General features: G+C 42.4%; 1 protein-coding gene across 10 annotated transcripts in view; it reads right to left on the bottom strand.

Annotated features, from left to right (window-relative positions):
• The window catches only part of KIF21A (kinesin family member 21A), a 227,489-nt gene that overhangs the window by 33,017 nt on the left and 167,215 nt on the right, over positions 1–27,257 (bottom strand). For 7 of the 10 annotated variants that reach the window (XM_077264819.1, XM_077264822.1, XM_077264826.1 and 4 more), the window contains 5 exons: positions 14,015–14,180; positions 10,779–10,799; positions 7,413–7,473; positions 6,259–6,313; positions 3,293–3,510 (listed from right to left, as the gene is read on the bottom strand). In XM_077264819.1, the coding sequence (XP_077120934.1) occupies positions 3,293–3,510; positions 6,259–6,313; positions 7,413–7,473; positions 10,779–10,799; positions 14,015–14,180 (521 nt within the window). The remainder of the gene's footprint in view (positions 1–3,292; positions 3,511–6,258; positions 6,314–7,412; positions 7,474–10,778; positions 10,800–14,014; positions 14,181–27,257) is intronic. The other 3 variants (XM_077264820.1, XM_077264824.1, XM_077264825.1) reach the window with 1 other exon arrangement.

The raw sequence follows: 27,257 nt of genomic DNA, 5'->3' as shown, positions 1-27,257 counted from the left end.
AAGTATTTGCATATATATCTCTACCAGCTTTTCACATCTAGATACTGAAAATGTTGCCCATTTAGCTAGCTAAGTGAGACTGTATGGAGAGCATCTGAAACAGCAATTTTCAAGTCTTCACACAAATTCTCAGTGGGATTTAGGCATTGCCCATTTATGAATATGCTTGAGCCAAACCATTCCTTTGTAGCTCTGGCAGCACGTTAAGTGTCATTTTCCTGCAGGAAGGTGAACCTACACCTCAGTCTTAAGTCTTCTGCAGCCTCTACCAGGTTTTCCTCCATTACTGCCCTGTATTTAGCACCATCCACCTTCTCATGAACTCTAACCAATTTCTTTGTCAAAGAAAAGTATCTCCACAGCATGATGCCGCCACCATCATGTTTGTTGGTCGAATGGTGTTTTCAGAGTGATGTGCAGTGTAATTTTTTCGCCACACACAGAGTTTTGTATTTAGCTCAAAAAGTTCTACTTTGGTCTAATCCGACCAGGGAACCTTCTTTCAACGTGGTAGCTGTGTCTCCTCCATGGCGTTTTGCCATCTGCAAAAAGGACTTCTTATGGCTTGGTTTCAAAAGAAAATTTCTTCTTGCCACTCTTCCATAAAGGCTAGATTTGTGGAGCATATAACTAATAGTTGTCCTGCTAACAGATTCTCCCACCAGTGCTGTCATGTCTTGGTAGGTTTGCAGTTGTTCCATAATTCTTCCATTTTTGGATGATGGATTGAGCAGTGCTCCGTGATAAGTTCAGAGGTATTTTTTTGTACCTTAACCCTGCTTTACTCTCAATTTTATCCTTGACCTGTCAGGTGCGTTCCTAGGTTTTCATGACGCAGTTTGAACTCTAATGTTCTCAAACAAACCAGGCCTTCACAGAACAGCTGTTATACTGAGAACACATTACACGCAGGTGGACTCAATTTAAATGTGACTTCTGGAGGTAATTGGTCACTCAGGATTTTAATTAGATGTATCAGACTACAAAGGGTTGAATAGAAAAGTCACAATTTTCAGATTTATACTTTTAAAATAATTAGAAAACCAAGGATAAATTTCCTTTAGACGTTATCAAGAAACTAGATCATACAAAGTCTACCTCAAACACTAAGTCTAAAAGAAGCTAGAACATAAAAAGTCTACCTCAGAGACTACAGCTAGAAGAAACAAGAACATACAAAGTAAACCTCAAACACTAGAGCTAGAAGAAACTAAAACATGAAAAGTGTACCTCAGATACTAGAGCTAGAAGCAAGAACATACAAAGTCTGCCTCGGACACTAGAGCTAAAGAAGCAAGAGCATACAAAGTCTCAAACACTAAGTCTAAAAGTAGCTAGAACATACAAAGTCTCTTTCAGACACTAGAGCTAGAAGAAACAGGAGCATATAAAGTCTACCTCAGAAACTAGAGCTAGAAGAAGGAAGAACATACAAAGTGTACAGCAAACACTAAAAGAATCTAGGACATACAAAGTCTACCTCAGACCCTAGCGCTAGAAGAAACAAGAACATACAAAGTCTACCTCAGACACTAGTGCTAGAAGAAACAAGAACATACAAAGTCTACCTCAGACACTAGAGGTAAAACAAAAGAGAACATAAAAAGTCTACCTCAGACACTAGAGAGCTAGAAGAAACAGGAGCATATAAAGTCTACCTCAGACAATAGAGCTAGAGGAAGAAAGAACATACAAAGTGTACCGCAAAAACACTAAAAGAATCTAGGACATACAAAGTCTACCTCAGACACTAGTGCTAGAAGAAACAAGAACATACAAATCTACCTCAGACACTAGTGCTAGAAGAAACAAGAACATACAAAGTCTACCTCAAACACTAGAGGTAAAAGATACTTGAATATACAAAGTCTACCTCAAATGCTAAAGCTAGAAAAAAAATAGATGATATGAGATGCAGACAGGTAAGATGATTATAGCAACTTGTCCATTTCGGCATTCTATGAACAATGGAAATCACATGCAGTTCTAGCATCTGCAATGCTCTCTTGATTTCAGTCTGGCCATCTATCACAATTTGCTGCTACAAAGAGTAAATATGTAAAAATAAAATTTTGCAATGTTGAGTCAGTTTTCTATCTCCATTATAAACACTGCTGCCTGTGATTGTTCAGCTTTTTCTATACCTAGCCACTGGAACTGAGCTTTATTGGGGGCATAGTTTTATTAAATAAAGTAAATAAAAAACTGAAAGGGCCATTACTACTTCAGAATCGATAGGGATCCCAGCTGTTGCACATCCCCAGATGAAATATTGATATCATATCAGTTATAACGAGATATTAAATCAAAACATACTAAAAAATTAGTTCTCCAAGACAAAAAAAATATAAAAATAAGATTACCTTGTTCTTAAATTTGCAGTTAGATTTTCCAACACTATAACAAGATGCTGATGCAAGATGGAGTCTTAATCTATTTCTCGACTGACAATGGCAACAAAAAGAGGTCCTAATCTTTGTTATTTGTCGTTTTTTTTTTTACCGACTTTTTGTTGCTAATTTTGCATGTGATCAAGCTTTGCTTTACTTTTCACACACTGTACATGCAGATAATTTAGTGGAGCTAGAGGAGATGAGATTTCATGCAATTTTCATTCTTTCAAGGAAAATTAATGATGGATGTACGTGGAAAAAAATGATGGTTTTACCGTGCATTTTAACAATGAAACAGAGAAGCCAGGCATAAAGTATTCCTCTCTAAAAATGTATAAATAGGCTGCTTGTCATTTTTGAAAGCCAGAAACAATTATCATAATGGTTTTGGGAAGCCCAGCAGTTAAGCTTCTAGATGATTATTGCTAGATAACTCTCATATCCTTGAATAATGACATGCAGAGCGGAGGAGATTACAATGTAATAGTGTAATGGATCCTTCACACCCATGGGATGTGAAAAGTTAATAAATGGCATCTACCTGTTTTAATGCAAAAGAATCAGACTCTTGCATCATAATAAGTGTCCTAGAGATAACACATTAAAAAAAGAACAGAAAGGTGCAGATTACCTACAAATCTTATACATTACACATCAGCTATACACTACACATATTAACACCGTCTAATGAAAGAAAACTTTACTTAAACTAATAAAGTGCACCCCTTATTAATAAAGCAAATGTTATTTGTATGGTGGAGCTTTGCAGGAAATGAAAATGTGCTTAGTATATGTTCCATTCTCTGGCCAAATCCAGCCTCATACAGACATGCATATCATCATTAAACTCAAAGAAACAGTCTAAGCAGCCTTGGTTAATGCAGAGCAGATAGACTTACATGCTGCCTATTTTAGAAGATAAGCCAGAAGGTGAGGGCAATGTGTCTTTCTCCCTAACAGAACTGGAACTAGTCTCCAGATGTATCTCCATCCCTTGCACTTCTGGAACAGGGGGGAGGCAAGAAGACAAGCCACTATCTCCAGCTCCTAGATCCACGGCATTCTCGCTGCTATCTGCATAAAGCAACTCCTGCTGGGTGGTAGTTCTCCTGCGAGCCTGTTTAGATGACAAGACAACATCACCTATAGTTACAACATCAATATGAAAGGAATTATACCACTACTTACATTACTTAGATTTTTTATTCTGATATATAATATATTTATGTTGAAGGTTAAGGGTACGTCAGCCATGAACCGTTTCACAGTTTGTTTTTGGAATTAATAGCTGCATAAAAAGTACTTTGGTTGAACTGATCCCGATTTATGGCCAGGCCACAGCTGCAGGTAGAACCTTGCAAGCCACAAAAAACTGAGAACTGTCAGCATTCTTTAAAGTTTCAAGCTCCCGATTTGTGAAGACAAGGCATGAACAACGTCACTCTTGATGAGGGTGTGTGTTAGACATTCCTACTTTCATTAAGTATCTGACATCTCTTAATGAATCGGGAGCATCTGACAAGTGGCACTGGTGTCCATCCGAGACAAATATTGCTATAGTGAGATTTCTGGAACAAGGAATACCACATCTCGTCATGAATTAGACAAGATGTGGTGTCACACGCCCTAGCTCTGCCCATTTTGGTAGAGCTGGTAAAAACTTGCATGAAAATGGCAAAAGTCGCAAAAGTTTTGCGACTTTTCAAAGCAGAATTCTGGTGTAATCACTAACCGCTAGACTGGTAAATGTTTGATGGATGGGACCACCACCTATTTCCAAAATGGATGTCCTGTATCTGTGGTTTCTACAGTCAAAGTCTATAGGACTAGTGGAGATAGCCAAGTACAGTTCTCAGCCATCTTCATTACCTTATAGTTTTCAAACAAAGCGATAGATGCGAATGAGCATTCAAACTGGACATAAGCCTTCTAACTAGTAACTTATTGCAGGGATACCACTACAAGTATGTGAAAACATAGCAAATGCCATCTTAGAATACATCTAAAATGTGGAACATACCTTAACTCTATCATCCATTATAACAAACCTTATAAGCCAACTACTAAATAGCATTATAAAGTATAACCTCTCTATGCATCTTTTAATACTAAATAAAATGATTTTCTAATAATATTAACTTTTCTTTTTAAGAGAGAAAAATTCTGATGCTGTCAGTTGGTAAATTGAATAGCTATATACAGTTAGGTCCATATATATTTGGACAGAAACAACATTTTTCTTATTTTGGTTATAGACATTACCACAATGAATTTTAAACAAAACAATTCAGATGCAGTTGAAGTTCAGACTTTCAGCTTTCATTTGAGGGTATCCACATTAAAATTGGATGAAGGGTTTAGGAGTTTCAGCTCCTTAACATGTGCCACCCTGTTTTTAAAGGGACCAAAAGTACTTGGACAATTGACTCCAAGGCTATTTCATGGACAGGTGTGAGCAATCCCTTCCTTGTGTCATTCTCAATTAAGCAGATAAAAGGCCTGGAGTTGATTTGAGGTGTGGTGCTTGCATTTGGAAGGTTTTGCTGTGAATTAAACATGCGGTCAAAGGAGCTCTCCATGCAGGTGAAATAAGCCATCCTTAAGCTTCAAAAATAGAAAAAACCTATCAGAGAAATTGCTACAATATTAGGAGTGGCAAAATCTACAGTTTGGTACATCCTGAGAAGGAAAGAAAGCACTGGTGAATTCCTCAATGCAAAAAGACCTGGGCGCCCACGGAAGACAACAGTGGTGGATGATCGCACAATAATCTCCATGGTGAAGAGAAACCCCTTCACAACAGCCAACCAAGTGACCAACACTCTCCAGGAGGTCGGCGTATCAATATCCAAATCTACCATAAAGAGAAGACTACATGAAAGTAAATACAGAGGGTCCACTGCACGGTGCAAGCCACTCATAAGCATCAAGAATAAAAAGGCTAGACTGGACTTTGCTAAAAAACATCTAAAAAAGCCAGCACAGTTCTGGAAGAACATTCTTTGGACAGATGAAACCAAGATCAACCTCTACCAGAATAATGGAAAGAGAAAAGTATGGCGAAGGCGTGGTACAGCGCATGATCCAAAGCATACCACATCATCTGTAAAACACGGCGGAGGCAGTGTGATGGCTTGGGCATGCATGGCTGCCAGTGGCACTGGGTCACTAGTGGTTATTGATGATGTGACACAAGACAGAAGAAGCCGAATGAATTCTGAGGTATTCAGAGCCATGCTGTGTGCTCAGATCCAGCCAAATGCAGCAAAACTGATTGGTCGTCGTTTCATACTACAGATGGACAATGACCCAAAACATAAAGCCAAAGCAACCCAGGAGATTATTAAAGCAAAGAAGTGGAATATTCTTGAATGGCCAAGTCAGACACCTGATCTCAACCCAATTGAGCTTGCATTTCACTTGTTAAAGACTAAACTTCAGACAGAAAGGCCCACAAACAAACAGCAACTGAAAACCACCGCAGTGAAGGCCTGACAGAGCATCAAAAAGGAGGAAACACAGCGTCTGGTGATGTCCATGAGTTCAAGACTTCAGGTAGTCATTGCCAACAAAGGGTTTTCAACCAAGTACTAAAAATGAACATTTTATTTAAAATTATTGAATCTGTCCAATTACTTTTGGTCCCTTTAAAAACAGGGTGGCACATGTTAAGGAGCTGAAACTCCTAAACCCTTCATTCAATTTTAATGTGGATACCCTCAAATGAAAGCTGAAAGTCTGAACTTCACCTGCATCTCAATTGTTTTGTTTAAAATTCATTGTGGTAATGTCTATAACCAAAATTAGAAAAATGTTGTCTCTGTCCAAATATATATGGACCTAACTGTACGTTTTTATTGCTTACCTTGCTTTTGGGTTTTCCCTCACCGCAAAGTTTCATTAAATCAGATGAAAGAGTACTAAATAAAATATTAAAAACAATATTAAAACATGCAAAATAATGATGACTACCTAACTCTAATGCTAATGAAAAAGCCTAGGTCATCACCAAAGCTAGTTATTTGTCATATTCCCATTTAACCCAGAAAGGCTAAATGAGTGTCAATCTGGCCTTAATTTTGTACTAATATATTTTTTGTGATAGTATACCCGATTCCATACAATGCTAAACAGTGTGGTACAGGCATTCCCAGGGTTACAAACTAGATAGGGTCTGTAAATTTGTTTGTAACCCACATTTGTATGCAAGTTGGAAAAGGTCCAACAAAAAAAAAAAGGAAATCTAATACTCACCTTATCACTGACCTTTCTGGCCGCCACACTGCTGACAGCCCAGTTGTCATCTTTCTGAGATGGAATGCTGCATCTCTAGCCTCTTCACTATATTCTAAGACTTACGGTCACATCCAGACCTGATAGGTCACTGTGTTTCATAAGGTCGCTGAACACATCTTGACGTCACAACCTTATAACACACAGTGATCTCTGAGGCCTGAATGCAGCCGAAACTCCAGGCCTAATTGGCCTATAGTGAAGAAGCCAGAGATGCTACGAACGATGGCAGAAAGATGACCGGTGGCAGGCAGTAGGCAGGGGGCAGTGGGGTGGCCGGTGAGGTGAGAGATTAGATGACAGGTCTCTCCCTATACACACACGCAGAGAGAAACCCCTCACTTAAAGGGATTCGACAAGGAGAACACACTGGGGATCTGCTGGCTTTTTAAGTGTTTTTGTCTGAAACAATGCAATTTCAAACATACATGTCAAACATACTCGGCTGAAATCATGGAGCAAGAGTCTGATACATGCTGCCCATGAAGTAATCCCAATATATTTTACGAATTCTAAATAACAACAAAGATGACTCCGTAAAATCTACAATGAACCACAGAAGATGGACTAATGGGAGTAAAATTTCTATTCAGAAATGTGGCAGATAAGCAGCTACATAAACACTACATAACTACATACGGACTGTAAAAAAACAACTATAAATGTGTATTATTAATAAGTTAAAAGTTGTCATTTTGATCATAAAATACTGCCAGAACAACATACCTGCCTTCTGATCCAGGGCTTTGCAATGATCCTTCGTCATCACTGCTGTTTTCTTGGTTTTCTAAAGTAAAAAAGACACAAATGTGAACATCAGGGTCAATATAAGATAAATATACAAAAACACATTAAAGAAAGTGTCTATGTTACTGCCTCTAACTCTAGGACACAACGACATGTAGCACTGGATAAAGTTAATTATATATCCACAATAAATCATCATAATGTAGAATCTTTTAAAGAATTTGAATTGCTTAACTTTTAAATCATCATAATGTAGAATCTTTTAAAGAATTTGAATTGCTTAACTTTTATTGATCCAGAGTCACAACTCATTCTATATGTATGAAGAGACAAAAGCTGCTGGCAAAATTCTGCAAGCTTTAAAGGGAACCTGTCACCCCAAAATCGATGATGAGGTAAGCCCACCGTCATCAGGGGCTTATCTACAGCATTCTGGAATGCTGTAGATAAGCCCCCGATGTTACCTGAAAGAGGAGAAAGAGAGGTTAGATTATACTCACCCAGGGGCGGTCCCGCTGCGGTCCGGTCTGATGGGCGTCTCAGGTCCGCTCCGGTGTCTCCTATCTTCATTCCATGAAGTCCTCTTCTGGTCTTCACGCCGCGGCTCTGGCACAGGCGTACTTTGTCTGCCCTGCTGAGGGCAGAGCAAAGTACTGTAGTGCGCAGGCGCCGGGCCTCTCTGACCTCTCTGGCGCCTAAGCACTGCTGTAGCAGCTTAGTATACATTTTTTTGCAAAAAAACGTATCAACTAAATACCCTGTTTTTTTCCATCTTTTGACTAGCACTTGCTTATTACTGTGATTTTTTTTTTACAACAGAGTATTTTTGACCTCACTGTGCTCTTCGGGGTTTTCAAGTTTCTTGGTGGTGTGAACATGTTCCTACAGACTTGTTCAATGTGCAAGTAGCCCATGTGTTTCTGGTTCTTTAATTGTTCTCTTGTTTTTACAAGACTGGGGAGTCCACCACTCCTTTGTGGGTCATTTGCACTAAAGCTGTTTCATCTAGCAGTTCCACATGGATATTCCCTCTCTGAACCCTGCTTATACAGGTACTATACAGATGATCAGGTTTTTAAATACATCAGATAGGGATTATATACATTAGTTAGGACTGCTCTATTATGGGTATACCTTGACGATTGGTGGAGCAGCTTAGTATACATTTTTTTTTTCAAAAAAAGGTGTCAACTAAATACCCTGTTTTATTCCATCTTTTGACTAGCACTTACTTATTACTGTGATTTTTTTTTTTACAACAGAGTATTTTTGACCTCACTGTGCTCTTTTGTGTTTTCAAGTTTCTTGGTGGTGTGAACATGTTCCTACAGACTTGTTCAATGTGCAAGTAGCCCATGCGTTTCTGGTTCTATAAAAGTACTGTAGTGCGCAGGCACCGGGCCTCTCTGACCTTTCTGGCGCCTGCGCACTGCAGTACTTTGCTCTGCCCTCAACAGGGCAGACAAAGTACGCCTGCGCCGGAGCCACGGCGTGAAGACCAGAAGAGGACGTCATGAAATGAAGATGGGAGGCCCTGGACCGGAGACGCCCATCGGAGCGGGACCGCCCAGGTGAGTATAATCTTATAATCTTATCTACAGCATTACAGAATGCTGTAGATAAGCCCCTGATGACAGTGAGCTTACCTCACTAACGATTTTGGGGGTGATAGGTTCCCTTTAAACCTGAAATCTTCTAACATTAATGACTTGCATTCTGGGAAGCATTATCTATATAACAGGTATTGCACAGACATCTCATGTATAACAAACTAATTTATCCAATGTCTCCGATATCAAGCTTGATGACCATTTCTAATAATAATCTCAAAAAGTGACTATTCTGAGCCTTGATGGAGTTGTCACTTTTTAGAGAATCCCAATCCCTGGGCAAAATTTGCTATTAAAGAAAGAAATATGTGCTAAGTCTCCATCGCTACTTCTAGTATCTGATATTGGCTGCAGCATTGAGCGGGTTTGTTCCTTCTACATCAGAATAATAGTGTTTCAGCCAATATCAAATAATGGGAACAGTGGTGGAGACTCAGCGTAGGACATGGGGAAGGTGTCTAAGGTACGTTCTTGCTTTTTTTTTTAAAGCACCACTCCAGGGTTTTTTCTTTATTATACCGCTGGAGTGGTGCTCTAAATGCACTGCCCCACTCTCACATTCTCCTGTCGCTGCCTTCATCATTTTCCAGCGCCGCTCCCATCAGTCTCTGGCAAAAAGTGACCTGTTGGCCGCTTCAATGTTTCATGGAGCGGCGCTAAGGTAACTTTTCAATGCAAGTCTATGAGGGCCTCGCTCTTACTTTCATAGACTTGCATTGAGAGCTTGTGACGTAGCTTCGGACAGTCAGAAACTGTGCTCACAAGACTGTGCCGCTGGACCGAAGTGGTGCCGAAAAAAGGTGAAAACACCAGAGGGTGAATATATGACCAGGAGAAGGAGGCTTATATTCAAAGCGTCATTCCAGCACTGAGAAGAAAAAAAAAAAAACTCTGGCGTGATGCTTTAATAAACTGTCCACGGGGACCAGGACCTTCTGAAAAGGGACAACCCTTAAAAGAGCTGTAACTCAGGATAAATAAAGGACAAGTAATATAATGTATTCTCTCACAGGTACTCAACCTTTCACATGGAATGTAACCATGTATTAATAGCAATGTGGTTTTCAAAGATGAACATACACTTAAAACTAATTACGGTAACTGTTTCCATTTTTGTGAGCTCACTGAGTGTAGTATATTTCTCAAAGTCCATAGGTAACAACTTGAAAATGCATTATTTATTTTGAATACCTAAATTATTGATTTCTAATAATTTCTTATAAATTTAAATACAAAAAAAAAGCCAACCACATATGAAATTTAAAAAAAATCATAATCCTTTATTCTGATAGTAGACTTACCTTAAATAAACCATAAGTTATGTTCTTCTTAATCACTAAACCAAATACACTTGATTTGCACTAAACCACAGTAAATACGGATATGAATAATGGGTCTAAAAGTTGTTAGAATACATTTATCGCTATGTGAAAGTAGACTAATAAATAAAGAGGAAATGACCTCAGTGCTTGTTATTTATGGTGTACCAGAAAGGTTAACTGTGATCTACGTCTTTTGCAAGAAGCAATATTATCAGCATTCAGCTTTTAATATCTTGATTAATGGATGGAAGGGACAAGAGACTGGCAATGTACGGGTGAAAGGATGCTGTCACAGTAGGCCATGCAACGTGGGCATATTGTCAGAAGGTCTCCGTGGTCTTCTTGTTAATGCACATGGATAATTAGTAAGTCATGCATCTGCACAACACATAGTAAGCTAAAGACATACTTACCCAGCGGAATGCTATCTAAGTCTGTACGAATTCAAGCAACAAGGAAACAAAAACCAACACCACAATCAAAACAGATTCATCTGCCATGAGAACTCAACGCCATTCTTAGCACAAAAAATATATATACTTAAAGATCACGTGAAAGGAGAGAAGAAACCTGAAAGGGTGCGGTGAAAACATTCATTATGGAAACTCCTCTATGTATTTTTACTTAGACACTCGTGGCTAGAAAGCTTACAGCCAATTCTGTGGAGGTAAATAACCAACGACACTGTAAGCTGGTTTATCTGCTTTACAGAAAAAAATCTATTGCATCTAATAAAGGCAGCAATAATTTTACAGAAATGGTCAGCGGGCATGCTCGCAAACAGATTAGCATAACCAATGGGAAAAACAATGTAGGGTCAAGGTCTTCAGAGAGCTTTTATTTTCATAGCATATTATGCAGAATTTACATCTGCATATAAAATATGTTATGAAATAGGACTTACCATCTATTCTGTGACCATTTTGTTGTGGATTTCAATAACAATTTGATCTCAGCAAAAATCACTAAAACACATTCGGCATGGCGTGGATTAGAAAGTCCACATTATGCCTAGAATACAATCCAGAGCCTTAACGGTGTTTGTAAATTAGTAAAATAGGCAAGTTACAACCCCATGTGTCTGAATTGTGCGCGGATCCTCCAAAACAAACATTCTGTCTGAGGATAGTTTCACAGGCAGCCATTTTCTGACCCATATAAAAATCACCCAATTTAACTTCATAAACAGTGTTCAGAAAGCCCACTATAGGGATCAGCAGTTATTTTTCTCTAGTATTGGTTAAACCCCTTCACCATCTTGCGATTTTCTGCTTTTGAGTTTTCGTTTTTGGCTCCCCTTCTTTCCAGAGACATAATTGTTTATTGTTTTGTTTTTTATAGTATATATAGCAGTCTGAGGATTTGTTTTTGCGGGACGAGTCGTACTTTTGAATTACACCATTGATTTTACCATACAGTGTACCGGGAAATGGAGAAAAAAAAAAAACTCCAAATGGGTTGAAATTGCAAAAGAAAAAAAAAAAGTGCAATTTCACGATTTTTTTTTTTTCCACGTTTACTAAATGCTAAATCTGACCTGCCATTATGATTCACCATGTCATTACGAGTACAAAGGTAGCACACATGTATGTATAGGTTCTTTTTTTATTTAAGTGGTGAAACAAATTCGAAGTTTGTAAGAAAAAAAAATGCCGCCATTTTCCAAAACCTGTAACAGCTCCATTTTTTGTAATCTGGGGCTGGGCAAGGGCTGATTTTTTGAGCTGATGTTTTTATTGATACCATTTTGGAACCTACAAGAGAAAAAAGTAAGCATTTTGGAGTAGATAAGATGCTTTGATCGCCTATTATTGCATTTTATTGCAATGTTGCAGCGACCAAAAAAAGTAATTCTGGCATTTTGATTGGTAATAGTGTAATGAGAAAAACACTCAGATTCATTTAGTTTATATTTTGATAGATTGGACATTTCTGAACGCAATGATACCAAATAGGTGTATTTTTCATTTTATTTTTTATCCTTAATGGGGCGAAAGGGGGAGTGACTTGAACTTATGTTTTAGTAATTTTGTAAAACAATTGTTTTTTTACTTGCTTCAATAGTCCCCTTAGGAGCTGCAATCGTTCGATCGCTTGTACTACACATAACAGGGCTTCAGCCCTGGTATATGTAGCATAAATCACGATCTATGAGCGCTGGCCTCGGATAGACATTCATAGGAGATTTACAATGATAGGCATGGAGGTCTTCTCCAGACCCCCAGCTGTCATAAGAACCCATCAGTGCCCTGCGATTACATGATAGGGGTGCCGATGTGGGTGTCTTAAGATGCACTTCAGGCTTGAGCGAGTTAAATGCCGATGTCAGATATTGACAGTGGCTTTTAATATATTAACAGCTGCAGGAGGATCATGAATCCCCCTGCGGCTGTTAGAGGCACATGACAGCTGATCAAATCAGCTGCCATGTGCAGAGAAAGATACGGGCTCAGCGCCAGAGCTCGCATCAAATACAAGGTCATAAAGGGATTATGGGCATGTGCACTAGTCTTTCAGATGGATTCCGCCTGGAACCAACCTGTAAAAATGCCACAGAAAATGAACACCGTGCACATGAATGTAAAAACAACATTGCTGTGTACATGTTTCGTCTTATGTCACTTCTTTTAACCACTTCAAGGTTCAGAAACTTAAAGTGATTAAAAGTAGCAGCATGCTCATTGTTCAGGCGGCTTCTGCAGCTATAGCGGAAATTACAGAGAAAGGACTTTGGCTGGGAAGCTGCCTCAAAAAATGACAGCAAAGTCTCCAGCAAAGCAGACTCAGCAAAAAAAACACTAACCGTTTCCCAAAACGTCCCCGACCAGAAAAACTTGGCAGCTTTGCCAGTGGAAAAAAGACTTTGTGTGCACATACCCTTAGACGAGTCAAGTATCTGAACATGTATAAAAGCAGAGCTTAATTATCTCTCTGTTGGGAGCAAAATTCACTCCCGAGACAAGCTAATGACAAAAAGTGATCTATAGGCTCTATTCCAAACCTCGCTAAAAGGCAGAAAAAGTATTTTCTACAACTACTGCAAAATCACAGGTTAGAGCAGCAGCACACTTAGGCCTCATAGTGATAGAATTTAACAAAGAAATTAAAAAAAGCTTATCCATTTCATGTGATCTTTAAAATAAAAGAAGAATAGATGCTGTATAAGGTTTCCTTCAGAATTACAGATTTATTTATTTATTTTTTTAACTACAAACTGAATTGGATGTTATAACTGTATGTTACGTTTTGCTGAAAATGAAGAAGGATGCCTAAAACCAAAACACAGTGTATGTCGAGAGACTCATATTTAATCATAGACTTTAAACATCAGCCCCCCCACCGTCTACACAATAAAAAAAAATGAAAATACATAAAAATGCTTTGCATGAATTGATTGTAAACTTTTTTTCACCAGTCTTAAAACCCAAAGAAAACTACGTTAGGAAAAAATAAAGTTCCATCTATGAAATACATGTATCTAAGTAAATAGAGAACCTGGCTTGAAAAACAATCCAGCATGTGTTCACGTCAGTGCAGGCACTTACAGCATTTATTCAAAGAAATCTCATCAAAATATTTTTTGCATTTATAAAACATGCCAAAAAAAGCTACCATGCAAAAGTAGTAATTGCTTCAACTTTGTACCAACCTTGTAAAGCATGACCCAACAGAGCATCGAGTTCAGGGTTCAGCTCTGCCTTTTCCTTTAACATGTGGAATAAAAGCTGATTTTGTGTGGCACTTGTAATTTCAATTTGTTTCAGACGCCCTTCTAGAACTTTAATTTGTGCCTCTCTCTGGGCAGCTTGGAGACCCTACAAGCAAAAATGAAAAATTAAAGTACTAAACATGTTGGTGAAACCCACCAAGAAACATTTTTGAGATATTATAATCAAGCACTCTGCATGTGTTAAACAATCTCTTTAATGTTGTTACTACTACATACAAAGTATGCTTACATTTGCTCCTGGTAATAATATACGGGACATCAAAAATTTGTTATAAGAGGCCAGTTGTTGCACTGGCTGCCCATTCGATATAGAGTTCAATATAAACTCATCACTCTCCCCCACAAACCACTAAACATTTCAGCACCGCCCTACATTTCCTCCCTCGTCTCAGTCTACCACCCTACTCTTTCCCTCCATTCTGCTAATGACCCAAGATAAACATCCTCAATATTCCGCACCTCCCACCCCTGTCTCCAAGACTTCTTGCTAGCTGTGCCAATTCTTTGGAATGCACTACCCAGGATGCTTCGATTAATCCCCAATATTCAAAGTTTTAAGCGTGGCCTCATACTTCTCCAACTATTCCTGTTTTGCCCATACAAATTTTCTTCAAAACCAGGACCCGTGTATGATCTGCTCACACACCTTACATGCACTCTTAATAACCGTCTGTATCCATACACTTACTGGTTGGTGACCAGTTCTTGCAACATTAAAGTGAAATATATATATATATATATATATATATATATATATATATATATATATATATATTTATGCCCACGTTCAAAGTGCAAGGACAGACCACTCAATTGGCTCACTGCTTCCATTACAAGGAAAAGAACCTCAATTTCTTCAACTCTACTTCATGGGAAATGTAGAAGCAGAGGCTCAGCAGAGATGCTCCTTAATTCCAAATATTCGCCTTGATATTGTCACTAACTTGCAGCAGCTCCTTCACTTAAACCAGGGGTGGGTGTCATGATTCCCAATGGCAGGGAAACATCAGAACACAAAAATAACGGACGAGCTCTGGGTGATGGAATCTCGAGCTGACCATGAGCTAAATCTACCACACAACTAACAGTAGCCAGGGAGCATACCTACGACTTCCTAGATGCCACGCGCCAGCCGGAGGACTAACTACGCCTGGTAGAGGAAGGAACAGACCTGGCTTACCTCTAGGGAAATACCCCAAAAGATGATAGCAGCCCCCCACATGTAATAACGGTGAGTTAAGAGGAAAAGACATACACAGTATGAAAGTAGATTTAGCAAAGAGAGGTCCACTTACTAGATAGCAGAAGGATACAAAAGAGGACTTCACGGTCAACTGAAAACCCTTTCAAAAAACCATCCTGAAATTACTTTAAGACTCCTGTGTCAACTCATGACACAGGAGTGGCAATTTCAGCCCGCAAGAGCTTCCAGCTACAGAGAATAACAAAAACTGCAAACTGGACAAAAGATACAAAACAAAAGGACAAAGTCCACTTAGCTGATCAGCAGACTAGTAGCAGGAACATGCAACCGAAGGCTCTGGTTACAATGATGACCGGCAAGGAAATGACTGGAGAGCAAGGCTAAATAGGAAACTCCCAAACACTGATGGGAGCAGGTGAACTGAGACAGCAAAGCACACACAAGTCACCAGTACCACCAGCAACCACCAGGGGAGCCCAAAAAGCGGATTCACAACAGTACCCCCCCCTTAAGGAGGGGGCACCGAACCCTCACGAGAACCGCCAGGGCGATCTGGATGAGCCCTATGAAAGGCACGAACCAAATCCGAGGCATGAACATCAGAGGCAGTTACCCAAGAATTATCTTCCTGACCATAGCCCTTCCATTTAACCAGATATTGAAGTCTCCGTCTGGAAATACGGGAATCCAAGATCTTCTCTACAACGTACTCCAATTCACCCTCCACCAGCACAGGAGCAGGAGGTTCAGCAGAAGGAACCACCGGTACCTCATATCTCCGCAACAACGACCGATGGAATACATTATGGATAGCGAAAGATGCCGGGAGGTCCAAACGAAAGGACACAGGGTTAAGTATCTCCAAAATCCTATAAGGACCGATGAACCGGGGCTTAAACTTAGGAGAAGAAACCCTCATAGGGACAAAACGGGAAGACAACCACACCAAGTCCCCAACACGAAGGCGAGGACCAACACGACGACGGCGGTTAGCAAACTGCTGAGTCCTCTCCTGGGACAACTTCAAATTGTCCACCACTTGTCCCCAAATCTGATGCAACCGATCCACCACCGCATCCACTCCAGGACAATCCGAAGATTCCACCTGACCAGATGAAAAACGAGGATGAAACCCTGAATTGCAAAAGAAAGGAGAAACCAAAGTGGCAGAACTAGCCCGATTATTAAGAGCAAATTCTGCCAACGGCAAAAAGGCAACCCAGTCATCCTGATCAGCAGACACAAAACACCTCAAATAAGTCTCCAAGGTTTGATTAGTTCGCTCCGTCTGGCCATTAGTCTGAGGATGGAATGCAGACGAAAAAGACAAATCAATGCCCAACCTGGCACAGAATGCCCGCCAAAATCTAGACACGAACTGGGTTCCCCTGTCAGAAACGATGTTTTCCGGAATACCATGCAAGCAAACCACATTTTGAAAAAATAGAGGGACCAACTCAGATGAGGAAGGCAACTTAGGCAATGGTACCAAATGAACCATTTTAGAAAAACGGTCACACACCACCCAGATGACAGACATCTGCTGAGAAACAGGGAGATCAGAAATAAAGTCCATAGAGATGTGCGTCCAAGGCCTCTTCGGAACAGGCAAGGGCAACAATAACCCACTAGCCCTAGAACAACAAGGCTTGGCCCGAGCACACACATCACAAGACTGCACAAAAACACGCACATCCCGAGACAGGGAAGGCCACCAGAAGGATCTAGCCACCAAATCTCTGGTACCAAAAATTCCAGGATGACCTGCCAGCGAAGAAGAATGAACTTCCGAGATGACTCTACTGGTCCAATCATCAGGAACAAACAGTCTACCAGGCGGACAACGATCAGGTCTATCCGCCTGAAATTCTTGCAAAGCACGTCGCAGATCTGGGGAGACAGCAGACAAAACCACCCCATCCTTAAAGACACCAGCAGGTTCAGAATCCCCAGGAGAGTCAGGCTCAAAACTCCTACAAAGAGCATCTGCCTTAACATTTTTAGAACCCGGTAAGTATGAAACCACAAAATTAAACCGAGAAAAAAACAACGACCATCGTGCCTGTCTAGGATTCAGGCGCCTGGCAGACTCTAGATAAATCAGATTCTTGTGATCCGTCAAAACTACCACCTGATGTCTGGCACCCTCAAGCCAATGACGCCACTCCTCAAATGCCCACTTCATGGCCAAAAGCTCCCGATTACCAACATCATAGTTTCGCTCGGCGGCCGAAAATTTTCGAGAAAAGAACGCACAAGGTCTCATCACTGAGCAGTCGGAACTTTTCTGCGACAAAACCGCCCCCGCTCCGATCTCGGAAGCATCGACCTCAACCTGAAAGGGAAGAGAAACATCAGGCTGGCGCAACACAGGGGCAGACAAAAAGCGGCGCTTAAGCTCCCGAAAGGCCTCCACAGCAGCAGGGGACCAATTGGCAACATCAGCACCCTTTTTGGTCAAATCCGTCAGAGGTTTAGCAACGCCAGAAAAACCAGTTATAAATCGACGATAAAAATTAGCAAAGCCCAAGAATTTCTGAAGACTCTTAAGAGAAGTAGGCTGCGTCCAGTCACAAATAGCCCGAACCTTGACAGGGTCCATCTCAATAGAAGAAGGGGAAAAAATGTACCCCAAAAAGGAAATCTTTTGAACCCCAAAAACACACTTTGAACCCTTTACACACAAAGAATTCTACCGCAAAACCTGAAAAACCCTCCTGACCTGTTGAACATGAGACTCCCAGTCATCAGAAAAAATCAAAATATCATCCAAATACACAATCATAAATTTATCCAAATATTCACGGAAAATATCATGCATTAAGGACTGAAAGACTGAAGGTGCATTAGAAAGGCCGAAAGGCATTACTAAATACTCAAAATGGCCCTCAGGCGTATTAAATGCGGTTTTCCACTCATCCCCCTGCTTAATTCGCACCAAATTATACGCCCCACGAAGATCAATCTTAGAGAACCACTTAGCCCCCCTTATGCGAGCAAACAAATCAGTCAGCAAAGGCAACGGATACTGATATTTGACTGTAATTTTATTCAGGAGTCGATAATCAATACAAGGCCTCAGAGAGCCATCCTTTTTAGATACAAAGAAAAAACCAGCTCCTAAAGGAGATGAAGAAGGACGAATGTGTCCCTTTTCCAGGGACTCCTTAATATACTCTCGCATAGCAGCATGTTCAGGTACAGATAAGTTAAACAAACGACCCTTTGGAAATTTACTGCCAGGAATCAGATCTATGGCGCAATCACAATCTCTGTGGGGAGGGAGTGAACCAATTTTTGGCTCCTCAAAAATATCACGAAAATCAGACAAAAATGCCAGAATCTCAGAGGGAATAGATGACGAAATGGAAACCAAAGGTATGTCCCCATGAGCCCCCCGACATCCCCAGCTTAACACAGACATTGTTTTCCAGTCAAGGACTGGGTTATGAGATTGTAACCATGGTAATCCAAGCACCAAAACATCATGCAAATTGTACAACACAAGGAAGCGAATCACCTCCTGATGGTCTGGAGTCATACGCATAGTCACTTGCGTCCAGAATTGTGGTTTATTACAAGCCAAAGGCGTAGAACCAATACCCTTCAGAGGTATAGGGACTTCCAGAGGCTCTAAATCAAACCCACAGCGCCTGGCAAAGGACCAATCCATAAGACTCAGAGCGGCGCCAGAGTCCACATAGGCATCCACGGTAATAACTGATAATGAACAAATCAAGGTTACAGACAGAATAAATTTAGACTGTAAAGTGCCAATTGAAATAGACTTGTCAACCTTCCTTGTACGTTTAGAGCATGCTGATATAACATGAGCAGAATCACCACAATAGAAGCATAACCCATTTTTACGCCTATAATTCTGCCGCTCGCTTCTGGACAGAATTCTGTCACATTGCATTTTCTCTGGCGTCTCTTCAGAAGATACCGCCAAATGGTGCACGGGTTTGCGCTCCCGCAAACGCCGATCAATCTGAATAGCCATTGTCATGGACTCATTCAGACCTGTGGGCGCAGGGAACCCGACCATAACATCTTTAACGGCATCAGAAAGGCCCTCTCTGAAATTTGCTGCTAGGGCGCACTCATTCCACTGAGTAAGCACAGACCATCTACGAAATTTTTGGCAGTATATCTCAGCTTCATCTTGCCCTTGAGATAGGGCTATCAAAGCTTTTTCAGCTTGAATCTCCAAATTAGGTTCCTCATAAAGCAACCCTAAAGCCAGAAAAAACGCATCCACATTGAGCAACGCAGGATCCCCTGGTGTCAATGAAAATGCCCAATTTTGAGGGTCACCTCGCAGTAAAGAGATTACAATCTTAACCTGCTGGACAGGATCTCCAGAGGAGTGAGGTCTGAGAGAAAGGAACAATTTACAATTATATTTGAAATTCAGGAACCGAGATCTATCTCCGGAAAACACCTCTGGTGTAGGAATTTTAGGTTCAGACATCGGAGTATGTATAACAAAATCTTGTAAATTTTGAACCTTGGAAGCAAGATTATTTAAACCTACAGCCAAACTCTGAGGGTCCATCTTTAAACAGGTGAGATCAGAGCCATTCAAGGATTAGAAGGAGAGAAAGGCAAAGGCTGTAATTAGAGCTGAAATACAACTGATCCAACTATGGAGCAAGCATAGGGGGAAAAAAAAAAATCTACAGACTTCTTTTTTCTCTCCTTTCTTCTGCCAATAACTTTAACATTGGCCGGTCATACTGTCATGATTCCCAATGGCAGGGAAACATCAGAACACAAAAATAACGGACGAGCTCTGGGTGATGGAATCTCGAGCTGACCGTGAGCTTAATCTACCACACAACTAACAGTAGCCAGGGAGCATACCTACGACTTCCTAGATGCCACGCGCCAGCCGGAGGACTAACTACGCCTGGTAGAGGAACAGACCTGGCTTACCTCTAGGGAAATACCCCAAAAGATGATAGCAGCCCCCCACATGTAATAACGGTGAGTTAAGAGGAAAAGACATACACAGTATGAAAGTAGATTTAGCAAAGAGAGGTCCACTTACTAGATAGCAGAAGGATACAAAAGAGGACTTCACGGTCAACTGAAAACCCTTTCAAAAAACCATCCTGAAATTACTTTAAGACTCCTGTGTCAACTCATGACACAGGAGTGGCAATTTCAGCCCGCAAGAGCTTCCAGCTACAGAGAATAACAAAAACTGCAAACTGGACAAAAGATACAAAACAAAAGGACAAAGTCCACTTAGCTGATCAGCAGACTAGTAGCAGGAACATGCAACCGAAGGCTCTGGTTACAATGATGACCGGCAAGGAAATGACTGGAGAGCAAGGCTAAATAGGAAACTCCCAAACACTGATGGGAGCAGGTGAACTGAGACAGCAAAGCACACACAAGTCACCAGTACCACCAGCAACCACCAGGGGAGCCCAAAAAGCGGATTCACAACAGGTGGGGAACCTCCGGCCAGCGGGCCGCATTTTTATGCGGCCCACAGGAAGGTCCCTGGAGTCCGCAATACCTGGTCGGCAGCAGTATCCTGCGGCTGCCGGCCCTTTAACCACCAAGTGCACGGTGCACGAATGATGTCATCGGGATGGGCGGGGTTAGCAGCCAATGCGCTCCAGTCCTCTTGTCCAGGAAGAGGAGCTGCTCCCAGAGAGTCCATCTCTGTGCTGGCAGCTCTGTGCCCCAATATGATCTCTTTGCCCCAACTATAAGCCCCTTGTGATCTCTGTGCCCCCAGCTATGTGCCCCCTTATATCAGTGCCCCCCCAGTGATCTCTGTTCCCCCTGTGATCTTTCTGCCCCCCCACATCTATATGCCCCCCCTGTGATTTCTGTGCCCTCCAGCTATATGCCCCCTGTGATCTCCGTGCCCCCCAACTATATGCCCCCCTGTGATCTGTTCCTCGTGATCTCTCTGCCCCTCCAGCTATATGCCCCCTGTGATTTGTGCCCTCCAGCTATATGCCCCCGTGTGATTTCTGTGCCCTCCAGCTATATGCCCTCCTGTGATCTGTGCCCCCAGCTATGTGCCCCCCTGCGATCTGTTCCTCGTGATCTCTCTGCCCCTCCAGCAACATGCCCCCCCGTGATTTCTGTGCCCTCCAGCTATATGCCCTCCTGTGATCTCTGTGCCCCCAGCTATGTGCCCCCCTGTGATCTGTTCCATGTGATCTCTCTGCCCCTCCAGCTATATGCCCCCATGTGATTTCTGTGCCCTCCAGCTATATGCCCCCGTGTGATTTCTGTGCCCTCCAGCTATATGCCCCCGTGTGATTTCTGTGCCCTCCAGCTATATGCCCCCGTGTGATTTCTGTGCCCTCCAGCTATATGCCCCCGTGTGATTTCTGTGCCCTCCAGCTATATGCCCCCGTGTGATTTCTGTGCCCTCCAGCTATATGCCCCCGTGTGATTTCTGTGCCCTCCAGCTATATGCCCTCCTGTGATCTGTGCCCCCAGCTATGTGCCCCCCTGCGATCTGTTCCTCGTGATCTCTCTGCCCCTCCAGCAACATGCCCCCCCTGTGATTTCTGTGCCCTCCAGCTATATGCCCCCCTATGATCTGTTACCCGTGATCTCTTTGCCCCTCCAGCTATATGCCCCCCTGTGATTTCTGTGCCCTCCAGCTATATGCCCCCCGTGATTTCTGTGCCCTCCAGCTATATGCCTCGCCTGTGATCTCTGTGCCCCCCAGCTATGTGCATCCCTGTGATCTCTGTGGCTCCCAGCTTTGTGCCCTCCTGTGATCCCTGTGCCCCCCTGCTATGTACCCTCCTGTGATATTTGTGCTCCCATGTGATTTGTGCCCCCTGTGATCCCTGTCTCCTCCAGCTATGTACCCCTCTGTGATCTCTGTGCCCCTCAGCCATGTGCCCTCCTTTGATCTTTGTGCCCCCCTGTGATCTTCGTGCCTCCCCTGGAAAAGCAGCTTTGAGAAGCAACATGATCAGTATCCCCTAACATCACAGCTGCACCAAAGAGAAGCAGCTTCAGCCGTCACATTAAGGGTGAGTTACCGCAATTAAGTGTTTGACTAAATTTACCGGGGCAATTTTCAAGCTGATCATTTTTATGTGGCCCCCGAATGATGCTTGAAATTTCCAAATGGCTGCTGGCTGGAAAAAGGTTCCTCACCCCTGACTTAAACAATCCATATGTTCAACTTTTCAAGACTGCACTTGATTGCATGCCAAGTGACGATTACAAAGTTGTAATCAGAGCTGACAAAACACCACAAGGTGATAACCATTATAATTTGTTATAACTAACCACAGTTCGTTACTATACCTGGGCAACGCCGGGCTCTTCAACTAGTTTATTATATTGATGGGTGGAGCGTACAATAACAAGCAATTGTTATCATTACCTCTTGTGTCTCCCATATTTCCTCATAGATTGGATGCTTGAGAGCAGGACCCTCACTCCACTTGATATCTATCGATTTATGCGAGTATTGTTATTCTGTAATGTATTTTATGGTCTGTACAAATCCCCTCTAAAATGTAAAGTGCTGCGAAATATGTTGGTGATACAGAAATATTTTATTATTATTATTATTATTATTAATAATAATCATAACAATAGTTGCAGGGGTTGCAATCACAAACTTTGGCCGATATGAAACGACTTATAGACCTGCGATAGTTGGGGATCCTGTTGGAGATTGTGCATTGGGACCCACGAACTTCAAGTTACGCCTCTGTCCATAATGTATGAGATCAGTTAAATCTCTTCAATAAACTTTATATGGCTTAAAAATGCACTAAACATTAGGGATGAGCAGACCGGTGGATGTTCGGGTTCAGCCGGACTTTTTTTTAAAGTCTGGTTTGAGAACCGAGCTTGACCCTGGACCCCAAAAAACTCAATGAGGATCCAAAATTCAGCGCTGTAAAATGGCTGTAAAATGGTCAGAGTAAGGCTACTTTCACACTAGCGCCGTACGACGCACGTCGCAATGCGACGTGGCGACGTACCGACGCACACTGTGAAAGCGTCGCACAACAGGGGCAGCGGATGCAGCTTTTCAAAGCATCCGCTGCCCCATTGTGAGCTCCGGGGAGGAGGGGGCGGAGCTCCGGCCGCGCATGCGCGGTCTGAAATGCTGGACACGAGGCACCAAAAAAACGTTACATGCAACGTTTTTTTGTGTCGACGGTCCGACGCAACCGTCGCACAACGGTTGTGACGTGTGGCAATGCGTCGCAATGCGTAGCTAATGTTAGTCTATGGAGAAAAAACGCATCCTGCAAGCAATTTTGCAGGATTCGTTTTTTTCTCCAAAACGACGCATTGCGACGTGCATCATACGACGCTAGTGTGAAAGAGGCCTAAGGGTTAGGGGTTGCAAAAGGAAGCAAAATGTGGGTAAGAGCAGGACAATTGACTTGCAAACAAACGTACATAGGGAAATTATATACATAGCAATCAAGGTAAAATAGGGAGTAAATAGGAAGTCTAGTTAAACATTTTACCCACAGAGCATGGGGCAGAATACCCCCATGGAATCTTATTAAAAATTTCACCAACAGAGCATGGGGCAGAGTATCCCCACAGATCCAAAATTTCAGCTCCAGTAGCATACATTACAGCAGTCGACGATGAAAAGCTTGCAGTATGATTTTGGATCGAGCTGGCGGTCCGCCACGAGGCTTGCTCTTGGCAGTCCAGTTAAAAATGTAATTCACAGACCATGGGGCACATCACCCCCACAGAATCTTATTAAAAATTTCACTCAGAGCATGTTTTCACAGATCACCCACAGAGCCAACCTTTTACCTTCAGTAGCGCACAGTAGAGCAGCCTCAGATAAAAAGCTTGACGTTTGCTTCTGGGTCAAGGTGGCAGTCCACCGCGAGGCTTGCTACCAGCAGTCCCAGCCACTTTGCCTTGGGACGCCTCCCCAATGCTGTTGGCTAAAGGTCCCTTGATAAAATTAATGTGCAAAGCAGGCAACGACGCCTGAATACTCTCCAGCTACAGATAATGGAATAGTACTCCTTTTCTATTTTCTTGTCTGTTGGAACTGGGCCATGATTAAGAGGGGACCCTGTGCAACACAAAGCCTTGTCTAGAAGATGCATTCAGTATAGCCAGGCAGCGGGGACAGTAAGCTTGAGCAGGAGTTCCCTTATGTCGAGGTTCCAAGGAAACGGAATTACCCTTAGGGCTGAAACACTCTCCAATGATCTGTAGTGAAAGAACTCCCTGTTTCTGAATGTGTTGATAAGTAAAGAGGACTTTGAAAGTACAAGCTGGTATGGCTGTCTCATTCTGAAGACCAAAAAATTGACGCAGCAGCAGCCGAATCAGAAGTGAGTATGAAAATCTACCTTACTGAAACCATGCACTCCACACACACCCAGGGACATAAAAGGTCCCTCTATTTCTGTAGCGGGCAGAGGTGCTGATTGTATTACACTCGTCCATGACTACCACCGTGGGGCTCGATACATTTGGTGTAGTCGGCAGGCTACGGGTTCCTCGCATGGAGAAAACAGGGTGAAGAATGCCAGTGGCGCAATTGAAAGAGCGCCTGAAAATGAACAATCTGAAATATTGCAGCATATAAATTCCAAAATCGTGGACCTTTATGCCGATATGACAGTAACTGAAATTGAACAAATTAAGATGGCGGCCAACATCATGGATCCCAAGATGGAGGCAACCTGTGGTCTGAAATGGAGAAGTCCATCCCATTGTGGGAGTGAACGACACGCGAAAAGGTGATCCACCTGTTGGAGGTTCAACACAGAAGACATGATGTGCTGAAGCTAGGGTTCAGCCCAGAATTGGAGGGAGTTTTGTTCCAAAAGAGACGAAGTGAAGTGAGAGGCATGGCTGAAGGCGGAGTCGCCAGCAGTCATGAGTGACACAGTGAGTGCATCAGAAGGACGGCCCTCAGAAGGGTGGGCTGAAGAGAAAAAGACCGCACTGATACCAGGGGCAGTCTGCAGTGAGGCGAGCGGAGAGCAGCAGTGAGAGCGAAATTAACAGATATCATGGCTTCCGGAGGTTAAAATTGTACCCACGGAGCCAAAGGGTCCCTGAAATTTGGTGCTGTAGATTTATTTTTTTTCCACACTACTCGTCAAGACAGTAAAATTATTAGTTTGTCCCAGAAATGGCAAAGAGACAGCTGCAGAGTAGAAATATTTTTTATGACCACACCTCGTACAGAGATGGCTGCAGAGTACACAAAGAATCTTTTGGCACAGTACTATCACAGACATGGTTGCATAAAAGTAGAACAATTTGTATAGACGCACATCACTGCCATCAACACGGTTGAAGTTCATTAAAACTTTTGGGTATACACAGTACTATCACAGACACTGGTGCAGAGTACACAGAGTGTTTTTTGAAAAAACTGTGCTCAAGCAAAACCAAATACTCTCCAGATGTGTCCTGTCCCTACGTTGAGCAGAGCAGAAATAAAAAATAATCTTGAACCATGAGGAACAGGTTTAAGTGGAGGAGAAGGAGGTGGATGTGGCGTAATAGGTGGAAGAGGTAAGAGAGGAGTAATCCAACACTGTATTTTTATTTCTTATTTTTTGCTTCCTTTTTTTGGGAACTTACTTAAAAGAATATAAAATGAACCAAAGATAAACTAACAAGCAACAATCAGGGGGCGGAGTTCCAAGGGGAGGAAGAGGTGGATGTGGCAGTGTAGGTTGAAGAGGAGGGAGCCAACAGTTTTTTTTTTTGTTTTTTTTTTTTAAGGAGACACTCAAATTAAACAAATAGCAAAAAGAGTTAAAGTTCGTCCGGATGCGGCTGGTATAGTTGTCTAGTCATCCGAAGGTATGGACAAGTCCTGGGACCCAAGCCTGGTTAATTTTAAGGAATAATAGCTTCCCCATATTGGATGTGGACACACCTCTTGCTGTGCTAAACATGCATTCCGACAGTACACTTGCTGAAAGGCAGGCCAGCACCTCCAAATCATAAAGGGCAAGCTCAGGCCATGTGTCCAATTTGGAGACCCAGAAGATAAATAGGACAGATCCATCAGTTAGTATGTGGAGATGTGTGGACAGGTACTCTCCCACAATGTTGCTGTAATGCTGCTAATACGGACCATATCAGATAGTGGTGTGCTCATAATGTTTTACCACATTTCGGCCATGCTAACGCTGCCTACCGAGGTGCTGCTGGTAGTACCCCAGCTCTATTGGCGACTTCCTCATCCGTCTCTGCCTTGTTCTTCCACTGAGCGCCGGCTGACAGGCGAGAAAGCTATCAGTAGTTTCTCTACTAGTGTGCGCTTCTTTCATGCATTTTGCGATCCCACACCAGTGACAGAAATACTGATGATACATTGTTCTTGTAGCGATGATACAGCAGGGTGGCCACCTAGTAATCTGCATTGGTAGCAATACAGGCAACTTGGCACAGCAGCATGTATTGGCTCATGTGTGCCAGGCTGCCCAGAGTCAACAACGATCTGTCCTCGGTGACAGGTGTATCGTCTGGCCACTCTTCATCCCCCTCCATCCAAGCTCCAGTGATGCCCGAGAGCTGATCTCAACGCTACTCTGCTGTGAACACAGGTGTCCCTCCTCATCTTCCTAAACTGTCCCCTGGCTGTACTGTTGGGTACCTGACCAATGTTGAAACAGTAACCTACTCCTCCGAGCCATGTGTGGATAAAAGGCCTGATAACTGTGTGAATTGGCCTTGCTCCTCCTCTGCCACCACCTCATCCATCATTGCCTGAATAATTTTTTCCAGCACGTATTTAAGTGGTTTAGTAACTTTGATGATTGCATCATCAGCGCTGGCCATATTGGTGGAATATTCAAAGAAGCGCCACATGGCACACACATTCTGCATGGAGGCCCACTCATTGGTGGTCAAGTGGTATTGTTCTGCAGAGCGACTCACCCAGGCATGCTGCAGCTGAAACTCCACTATCGCCTGCTGCTGCTTGCACAGTCC

The sequence above is a fragment of the Ranitomeya variabilis genome, chromosome 5 (assembly GCF_051348905.1).
Source record: "Ranitomeya variabilis isolate aRanVar5 chromosome 5, aRanVar5.hap1, whole genome shotgun sequence".
In the NCBI taxonomy this organism is placed as follows: Eukaryota; Metazoa; Chordata; class Amphibia; order Anura; family Dendrobatidae; genus Ranitomeya; species Ranitomeya variabilis.
The sequence above is the reverse complement of the archived record's forward strand: the minus strand, read 5'-3'. Positions and strand labels throughout refer to the sequence as shown.